The sequence below is a fragment of the Chiroxiphia lanceolata genome, chromosome 29 (genome assembly GCF_009829145.1).
Source record: "Chiroxiphia lanceolata isolate bChiLan1 chromosome 29, bChiLan1.pri, whole genome shotgun sequence".
NCBI classification, from domain to species: domain Eukaryota; kingdom Metazoa; phylum Chordata; class Aves; order Passeriformes; family Pipridae; genus Chiroxiphia; species Chiroxiphia lanceolata.
In genome coordinates, this window is record NC_045665.1 from 1153433 (window position 1) to 1162867 (window position 9435).

A 9435-nucleotide genomic window follows, 5' to 3' on the forward strand; every position below is an offset into this window, starting at 1 on the left:
CAGCTGGGCAGCTCCTGGTGTGACACTAAAGTGGAGCTGCCAAGCCTCAAACCTGCAACCAGAGCTGTCTGGCTCAGGGGCAGCTCTTCAGAATCCCGGGACATTTTCAGTCTGGGAGCTCTGGGCTCCAAATTTCGGAGGTGGGATCCTGAGAGAGATCCCACCTGAGATCCAGGAAAGCGCCAGGCCCCGGAGCTGGTGGTGCAGGCGATGGGCTGCCAGGGGGAAGGAGAGTCCAGTTCCTTTGGGAACCCTCCTTTCCCCTGTGGAATTCTTGTTGATTGGCTCCAACTCAAGGGTAATTATGTCCTGCCCCATCAAATCAAACGTGAGGCCTGAGCTGGCAAAAAGCTGCTGTTCCACACTCTGGAAGGGGCTGAATTGATTTTTATTTATTTCATTGATTTTGATCTAAATTTGTACCTATACATTTTTTTTTTTGCTATAAAAATCAATTCTTTCTTTTAATATTCCTGGACGGGGCCAGTCCCATCTCTACCAGGAGCTCCAGCACTGTCAACCCTGCTCTGGAGGATTTTCTCCCTTCAGAGAATCTTATTCCCACAAAGGATTTTCTCCCCATGGGGAGTTGCAAGGTTCTTCCTGCAGCTCCATGGGACAGGCATGGCCAAGTTTTTAGTCCTTTGTTAAAAATAAAGGGAAGTCTTTCCTATGGAAAACATTTCTCCTTTAGAACTCCGGCTGCTTTGCTGAAATCCTCTGAAACACGTGAAATTTGCCCTCCCCTCTGCAGTCCTGCACCTTCCCCGGGGGGTTCCCCTGCCCATCCGTGTGCCCAGCTGGCTCTTTGCCATCAGGAATTCTGTTTTCCAAGCGAAACCCCCAGTTTGGGCTGGATTTGAGGAGCGGCAGAGAATCTGGGCCCAAGGGAGAGAGATTCCCAAGGGGTGCTTTTTCCCTCCCTGAAACCTGATGCTGGTCCCGAGTCCAGACCCGGCTAAATCAAGTCCGCAACAGGTGCCAAGACAACAAGGAAAAATAGCAACGGCGGCCTGGGATATCCGAGGCCTGGTGCTCCACAGCTCCCACTGCTGGAGATCAGCCTGCTGTTTATCCTGGAAGAGGAGGAGATGGACAAAACTGGTTCCCCCCTCGGTCACAACGCTCCCAAAACCGACTCGTGGCCATGCTCTGCTTCTGGGTGAAGGGTCCCAAATCCACCAAACTGCTAAAAACTGGGATTTGGGCTTTCAGTCCGTTATTTCTGCATTTGTAGGGCTCCTGAACGAAATTCTGCTGGATTAACACCAGGAGAAAGACGGGAAGTGAGTTATGGGAAGGCTCTGAGGGGCAGAGGGGGTTTCTAACCCTGGGTGTTTATTTTGCTGCAACGTCACATCCTTGGGGAAAAAGGAACACGTGAGAATCGAACCGAAAAACTGGGATGTGCCTTCAGGAGAGGAGCTGGGATCAGCTGGCACCACCCATGCGAGAGCAGTGAGTGCAAACCAGGGGGTCACCTCTCCCCTTTCCCGTGGTCCAGGTCTCCAATTCCTTTCGGCTGCGGAGACCCCCGATCCAAGGTGAGGCGTCTTTCCCGGTCGCAGCCACAGATCCGGAGCCAGCCGCTCTCCCGGGTCCCACACGGAGCGGGGCGGGGGTTAAAAGTGCAACAAAACCACCCAAAGAGCAGAGCTGAGGAGGAGGAGGAGGAGGAGGGGGGGGGACGAGGACACGCGCGGGCAGCTCGCCCCGGCCTGGAAGATGTGGAGCTTCTCGGCGTCGGGCAGGAAGAGCTGGGCGTCCTCCAGCGCGCCGCGGGCCGCCATGGTGAAGTTGGCGTCGCCCGAGGTCACCACGTCGAAGACGCACGACTGGAAGTAGACGTCCTCCACGGGCAGCATCTCCCGGCACAGCGCCCGCGCCGTGTCGGCCGGCACGCGCCCGCGCCCGCGGGGGCTGCGGGACAGGCGCTGGCTGCGGGGGCAGCCGCCCACGCACAGCTGCAGGTCCTGCTCCTCCGTGAAGGCCCGGGCCACCTCCTCGGCGGCGCGGATGGAGAAGGAGAGCTGGCGGCCGGCCTGGCGCACGGCGATGGTGGTGCCGATGTAGGCGGCGCGGATCTCCACGTGCCGCCCGGGCGCGCGCTCGCGGATGGCCAGGCTGCTCCCGCCCGGCCGCGCGCCCCCGTTCACCGAGCCGTCCTGGAAGGCCGCCGGGACGTTGTCCAGCTCGGCCTGGTAGACCTTCTGGTCGATGCATTCCTTCATGTTCTTGAAGATGATGGTGAGCTGCGGGGAGAGGGGCGCGAGGGAGGTGAGCGCGGCGGCCGCGTCCCCATCCCAAGGTGTCCGGGGTATCCCAGGATACGTGTCCACCCCACTGATCCATCCCCGAACCATCCCCCCCACGGTTCTTTTGGGATAACAGCGATCTTTCCTTTCCTTCTTTTCTTAGCACCATTTAAGCAACGGAAAACGGAGACAGAGCCAAACACTTCCAAGATCCTTCTGGGTACCCCACAGACCACGTCGTCACCCCATGACAATGGGAGCGTTTGAGGGTCCCCTCGACAGCCTTCATCCCTCTTCTCCCTCCTTCCTCGCTCTCCCTGCGTCTCGCCGAAGCAACTCCTGCCCTCCCCAGGTATTTTAGGGAGCCCTGCCCCCGGATTTGCCACCCGGTCCCGTCGCAGCAGCGTTACCTTGCTGGTGACCGTCGCGTTGGACCCCTTGGCCACCGGCGAGCTGGTGGCCTGCACGAACAGGTAGTCGTTGTCCAGGAGCGGCCAGGAGCCCTCCACCCGGCACGTGTGGAAGTCGTGGTGGAAGGTGCGGATGTGGGGGTCCCCGAAGGCGGCGCAGTGCTGGAAGGCGGGCGGGCGGCCGTGCTTGTAGAGGAAGCTGCGCTCGTAGTCGCAGACGTCGAGCGACTCGAGGCCCTGGCGCTCGGGGGCGGGGGGCCGGGGCCGGGGCGGCGCCGTGGGCCCTTCCTTGGAGCAGTTGTTCTGGATCATGAGGTCCTCGATGCCGTGCACGGCCGAGTGGAAGGCCAGGTCGCCGCGGCACGTGCGGGCGGTGCGGCGGGTGCAGCGGGAGTAGGAGCGGAGCGCGGTGCAGAACGCGGCGCCCCGGCCGGGGCCGCGCAGGGGCAGCGTCGCCGCCACGTACTCCGAGTTGCAGCGCAGGATCTTGCACTGGGAGGAGACTGGGGAGAAGGGATGGGGTGGGCAAGGGCGGCCCCTGCTCCTCCCACCGCCTCGCACCGTCCAGACTGCTCCAGATTCCCAGGGAGACCCTTCCTGGAAGGACTTGTATCCCTGTTCTAACCCACTCCAGATTCCCAGGGAGACCCTTCCTGGAAGGATTTGTATCCCTGTTCTAACCCACTCCAGATTCCCAGGGAGACCCTTCCTGGAAGGAATTGTCTCCCTGTTCTAACCCACTCCAGATTCCCAGGGAGACCCTTCCTGGAAGGAATTGTCTCCCTGTTCTAACCCACTCCAGATTCCCATGGAAACCCTTCCTGGAAGGAATTGTCTCCCTGTTCTAACCACTCCAGATTCCCATGGAAACCCTTCCTGGAAGGTCTTGTCTCCCTGTTCTAACCCACTCCAGATTCCCATGGAAACCCTTCTTGTCTCCCTGTTCTAACCCACTCCAGACTCCCATGGAGACCCTTCCTGGAAGGAATTGTCTCCTGGTGCAGGACTCAGTCCCTGGGATGAACTTGGATCCTCCAGGGTGCAGGGCTCGGTCCCTGGCATGAATTTGGGTCCTCTGGGATGCAGGGTTTGGTTCCTAGGATGAATTTGCATCCCCTGGGATGCAGGGCTCAGTCCCTGGGATGAATTTGGATCCCCTGGGATGCAGGGCTCAGTCCCTGGGATGAACCTCCCCATGTGGATCCTTACCATGCCTGCAGAGGAGGAGGAGGAGGAGCGTGCGGAGGAAGAGGCCGGGGTTTTCCAGCTGTCCTGGGCTCCTACTGCCAGCAGGTCTCCCCATTCCCATCCATGCGGAGACCGGGGGGTCCCTCACCCACCGGCAGCTCCCGGTGTCATCCGGCAGCTCCCCTGGAAGTGGAGCAGAGGTGGGATCAGAGAGGGCCCTGCAGCTGCCACCGAGTCCAACCCAGCACTTCCAAGGCCACCAACTTGTCCCCAGGTGCCACATCCGCACAGCCTTGAACACTTCCAGGGCTGGGACTCCACCACTGCCCTGGGCCTGACCACCCTTTCCATGAGAAAACTTTCCCTGATATCCAACCTAAACCTCCTGAGATGCAGCTTGAGGTGTTTTCTCGGGGTGTGGGTGCTGGGCACCCTAATCCTCCCTCGGTCTGGGGACACCACAGGTGTGAGTGGAGCACCCCTGGGTGCCAGCACCGTGTCCTGCTCATCAGACCCTCATTCCTGTTTTCCCGCTGCCCCTCTCACCTGCTTCAGCCTCCTCAGGAAACCATCCTGGCACCCAGAACTCCTTCCCTGCGGGACACATGGGTGTCCTTGTCACCAGCTCTGCCCCAAGAGACAGCCAGAAAGCTCCATGGGATGACCCGGGAAAATTCCAGCCTCCCTGGGCTCTTCCATGGCCTCAGATCCAGATTAAATCCGGGGTTCTGGATGCCTGTGCCAGGGGTGGGGAGCAGAGCCCCCCATGCAGCACCGTGCTCCCCTTTCTCCTCCCCAGCCACCTTTGCTCCGTCCTTTCCCCCGCGGGGCAGAGGCGGGGATGACATCGATCCTCCTAAATTTAGCCGGGCTCAGATCCAGCTGGGAACGACAGCCGGAGCGGCAGAGGGAGCAGGAGCACGGGGGTGGAGGGTTGGAGGGGGGCACAGGAGCTTCAGGAGCCCCCAAACCCTGGGGGCTGTGGGGGTCACGTCCCCTGTAGGAGCTTCCCTGGAGCTCCACGGGTTTCCTTCCTGGAAACCTCCCACCTGCACCCCCAGGAGTGAGTCCCTGTGGAAAAGCACCGTGCTTTTCCCTGTGGGATGTAACCTCATAGGGAATGGGATGTATCCTCACAGGGAATGGGATGTATCCTCACAGGGAATGGGATGTATCCTCACAGGGAATGGGGTGTATCCTCATAGGGAATGGGATGTATCCTAACAGGGAATGGGGTATATCCCTACAGGGAATGGGGTGTATCCTCATAGGGAATGGGATGTATCCTAACAGGGACTGGGGTGTATCCCCACAGGGAATGGGGTGTATGCCCACAGGGAATGGGATGCATCCTAATAGGGAATGGGATGTATCCCCACAGGGAATGGGATGTATCCTAACAGGGAATGGGGTGTATCCCCACAGGGAATGGGGTGTATCCCCACAGGGAATGGAGTGTATCCTAATAGGGAATGGGATGTATCCTAACAGGGATTGGGATGTATCCCCACAGGGAATGCTTTTCCAGCATTTTGTCTCACAGCTTCCCCTCCTGGGGCCCAGCCAAGTCCTGAACACAAACACAGCCCGGGCCGAAGGTGGCCGGTGTCCCCAGGGGTCGGTGACCGCTGGGCCACCAAAATCCCACCTGCGTTCCCAAAATCCCACCTGCATGGGTGCAGCAAGGAGCTGCACCAGCCCCTGTTTCTGCAGGGAGGAGGAATGGTCAAAAACGTCCACGCCAGGATTTTCCAGGTCTATTTTAGAGGCCATGGGAGAGGACAGGGATCCCAGTGTTGGGAGGGACAGTTTGATCCCTCAGCGCCCCAGCACCCACAAATCCCTTTGGAAATCAAGCTCCTGCTGTTTTCCAGGCCTGGCTCTGCCCAGCAGGGAGCGAAGCCTCGTGCCCACCTGAGCCCAGGAGAGCTGCAGTGCTGGGATTGGGGTGGGAAGGGAAGTATTTGGGGGAAACAGGATTTGCTAAAGAGCTGGAGGAGGGGATACCAGGTTGGGCCATGCGTACAGTCAATCCCAAAGGATCCACTCGTCCTTCCACACCGTGCTTGGCATAAATCCCACCCCTCCATCCCCAGCACCTCCCAGTGTTTCACTTACCCCAGCAAATGCCACGGGATGGGCACCAAATCCCCCCAGACCCTCCGGAGGCGAATCCTGGTCCCTGGCCTGGGTCTGGCTCCGGGTGGGAATGAGGAGGGAATCCCGGCTGTTGCCACCCGGGCTGGGAGCGGAGGGAGCAGGAAACAGCTGAAGGATCTGACAGCCGGATCCGTCACTGGGAGCGGGAGCCGAGGGGGCTCCACCGGTGCTTTATAAATAGCCAGGAGGATTTTTGATCCCCAAAGGCGGATTCCAGTGGGGAGGGGACGGGAGAAGGCGGGGAGGGCCCAAGACTTCCCAAGCGCCCGCACGAGCGGCGGGTGAGGTGGACACGGAGTCCTGGATGGGCCACTCGGAGCTGCCCATCCTGAGGTTTCTTCAGGCACTGGGAAGAAATCAAGAAGAATCCAAGGAGGCTCCCATTCCAGCAGCACCTGCCTCCTGGAGCATGGGAGCACCTGGCCTGGGCACCCTGGCAGGGGAGCATTCTCCTCCCGGCTCTGCAAGCAGGGAGATGGAAAAACCCGTGGAGATGAGAGCGGTGTGGAGTGCTGCTTTTCCTCCAGGATTCTCCATTCCAGAGCTTCCTCTCTCCCTCCTTTGAGGAGCTCAGAAGGTCCTGGAGATGTGACAAATGTCAGGAGAAGCGGGTATCTCATTCTTACACCTGGAGAAAGAAGACCTTGAGAGGGTCAGGGAAAGAATCACCTGGCTCGAAGCTTCAACCCAAATCCCACAGGATCCCACTGCTCCGAGCTGCTCCCAGGATGCTAACGTGTGGATAAATCCCATTCCCAAGCACCTGCTCCGGGGCAGGGCAGCTGGGGGCTAAAAAAAATCTGTGAGCAGATGGGTCTGGATGCTCTGGAGATCTGCAGAGGGACTCCGAGGGGTCCCTGCCCTGTGCAGTGACACTGTGGGGTGGTGGCAGTGTCCAGCCACTAATCTCATGGGATACTGGGATCACCAGCAGCCTCCCCTGCCCCAATTTCCCCATCAATGGGAGAGGAAGGTCCGGGCTCTGCGTGGCTTCAATGTGGGGTGTCACTGGGTGCCACAGCCCCCCAGCCCCTCTGTGCCCCCTGTACCCGCCCAGGCCCTCTGTACCCCCTGTAGGTCCCTGTACCCCCCATCCCCACCAAACCCCTGTACCCTCCATCCCCACCAAACCCCTGTACCCCCCATCCCCACCAAACCCCTGCACCCCCCATCCCCACCAAACCCCTGCACCCCCCATCCCCACCAAACCCCTGTACCCCCTATCCCCACCAAACCCCTGTACCCCCCATCCCCACCAAACCCCTGTACCCCCCATCCCCACCAAACCCCTGTACCCCCCATCCCCACCAAACCCCTGTACCCCCTATCCCCACCAAACCCCTGTACCCCCCATCCCCACCAAACCCCTGTACCCTCCATCCCCACCAAACCCCTGTACCCTCCATCCCCACCAAACCCTTGTACCCCCCATCCCCACCAAACCCCTGCACCCCCCATCCCCACCAAACCCCTGTACCCTCCATCCCCACCAAACCCCTGCACCCCCCATCCCCACCAAACCCCTGTACCCCCCATCCCCACCAAACCCCTGTACCCCCCATCCCCACCAAACCCCTGTACCCCACGCACCCCTCCCATACTCTCTGTACTCTCTGCACCCCTTTCACCCCTGCACCCCCCGCATCCCCCATACCCACAGCACCCCTTGAAGCCCCAGGAGCCCTTGTACCCCTCTGCACCCTCGTGTCCCCCCGTATCCCCCCGTGTCCCGCCCTGTCCCCGCCCCACACACCATATAAGGACGAGGGCGGGGGCGTGGTTTTGCCGTGGGCGTGGTCTTCGGAGGCATGGAGGGCGTGGTCCGTTCGGCCCGTGGGCGTGGCTGCGGGCGTTGGGTCACGTGACGCGCCGGTGTCACGTGACGGCGGCGGGGAGATCCCGGGCGGCGTGAGCGGAACGAGCGGTGAGGGGGGGGCGGGAACCGGGGGGGGGGGGCGGGGGTCCCGGGGGGAGATCGGGGGGTCCGTGAGGGTCCTGCGAGGGGTCCCGAGTGGGATCGGGGGGCGGAGGGGCGGCCGGGGTGGGTTCCGTGTGGATCGGGGGGCTCCGGGTGCACCCCCGGGTTGGGGGGCGGAGGGATGGGGGGGATCAGGCCCTTTTCCCCCCGCGCCCCTGCCCAGCTCCGAGCCCGACACCGCCCCCGCCGGGACACCCCCTCCCCAAACTCACCCCCTCCCCAAACTCACCCCCTCCCCAAACGCACCCCCTCCCCAAATTCACCCCCTCCCCAAATTCACCCCCTCCCCAAATTCACCCCCTCCCCAAACTCACCCCCTCCCCAAATTCACCCCCTCCCCAAATTCACCCCCTCCCCAAACTCACCCCCTCCCCAAACTCACCCCCTCCCCAAATTCGCCCCCTCCCCAAACTCACCCCCTCGTGCTGCTCCACGTGTCTCCCCCATTTTTCGGGGTGGGTTCCTTCAGACCCCCCCCCCCCCAGACTCACCCCCGTGTCCCCCGACTGTCACCCCGATGTCCCCCGACTGTCACCCCCCCTTCTCCCTGTCAGCCTCCCCCAACAGCCCCCCCTCTCTCTCTCGCAGCCCCTCTCCGATGCGGGGTCCCCTCCTGGCGGCCACGGGGGGGGCCATGGGTGGCCCGGGGGGACCCCTGGCCCGGGCCATCCGCGACAAACTGACGGCGGCCCTGCAGCCCACCCACCTGGAGGTGCGGGACGACTCCCCCCGCCACGGGGGCCCCCCCGGCGCCGAGACGCATTTCGGGGTGCTGGTGGTGAGCGGGCGCTTCGCGGGGCTCCCCCCGCTCCAGCGGCACCGCCTGGTGCACGAGGCGCTGCGGGACGAGCTGGCCGGGCCCCTGCACGCCCTGCAGATCGTCGCCCGCACCCCCGAGCAGTGGCAGAGCGACCCCCAGGCCCCCCCGGCGCCCCCCTGCCTGGGGGGCTCCAAGCGGGACAAGGAGAAGAAGAAGAAGGAGGAGGAGGAGGAGGCGGCGGCCGGGCAGCAGTGACAGCAACGCGGGGAGGGGCGGCCAGAACCCACCCTGGTGTCAGCGTGGGACCCCCAGGACCCCCACCCTGGTGTCAGCGTGGGACCCCCAGGACCCCCACCCTGGTGTCAGCGTGGGACCCCCACCCTGCTGTCAGTGCAGCGGGAGGGGGGGCAGAAATATGGGGCTGATCCCCCTCCCCACCAACATCGTCCCCAGCCCCCCCATATCGCACTCAACCCCCCCACATCACCCCCTGTCCCCCCACAGGACCCCCCCACACACACTCGTTCCCCCTCTCCCCACTCCCACCCTTGGGGGGGGGGCTTTTTGGGGTGTCCCTCCCCATTTAATTTAATTTCCAAGTGAATTCACCCTCCCGCCGCCCCAAAACCAAATAAATAAACGTGTTCTTTTGAAGAGGGGGGCGTGAGGGCAGCTCAGAGTCCA

General features: G+C 62.2%; 2 protein-coding genes across 3 annotated transcripts; one reads left to right on the forward strand and one right to left on the reverse strand.

Moving 5' to 3' along the window:
* Positions 1-443: 443 nt before the first annotated feature.
* On the reverse strand, positions 444-4707 carry LOC116799840 (hemojuvelin-like). Its single transcript, XM_032713265.1, has 4 exons — positions 4400-4707; positions 3875-4036; positions 2666-3168; positions 444-2252 (listed from the first exon to the last, which is right to left on the reverse strand). Exons 1-4 carry the CDS (start codon positions 4458-4460, stop codon positions 1623-1625), a joined length of 1356 nt encoding a protein of 451 aa, XP_032569156.1. The 5' UTR covers positions 4461-4707; the 3' UTR covers positions 444-1622.
* Positions 4708-7831: 3124 nt separating this feature from the next.
* On the forward strand, positions 7832-9423 carry BOLA1 (bolA family member 1). Of its 2 annotated transcripts, XR_004361128.1 has the most exons (3): positions 7832-7937; positions 8580-9077; positions 9137-9423. XR_004361128.1 is itself a non-coding variant. In XM_032713340.1 (2 exons), the coding sequence occupies exon 2, from the start codon at positions 8590-8592 to the stop codon at positions 9004-9006; it is 417 nt and encodes a 138-aa protein (XP_032569231.1). In that variant the 5' UTR covers positions 7832-7937; positions 8580-8589; the 3' UTR covers positions 9007-9423. The 2 variants fall into 2 exon arrangements, 1 of the variants encoding a protein (XP_032569231.1); XM_032713340.1 differs by having other exon boundaries at positions 8580-9423.
* Positions 9424-9435: the final 12 nt, after the last annotated feature.

Coding starts and splice junctions, on each gene's coding strand:
- BOLA1 (XM_032713340.1), top strand. CDS start 8,590: ATGCGGGGTCCCCTCCTGGCGGCCACGGGGGGGGCCATGGGTGGCCCG.
- LOC116799840 (XM_032713265.1), bottom strand. CDS start 4,460: ATGTGTCCCGCAGGGAAGGAGTTCTGGGTGCCAGGATGGTTTCCTGAG. Junction 4,037..4,399: donor TCCTGAGGAGGCTGAAGCAG/GTGAGAGGGGCA, acceptor CTCCACTTCCAG/GGGAGCTGCCGGATGACACC. Junction 3,169..3,874: donor CCTCCTCCTCTGCAGGCATG/GTAAGGATCCAC, acceptor CCTTCTCCCCAG/TCTCCTCCCAGTGCAAGATC.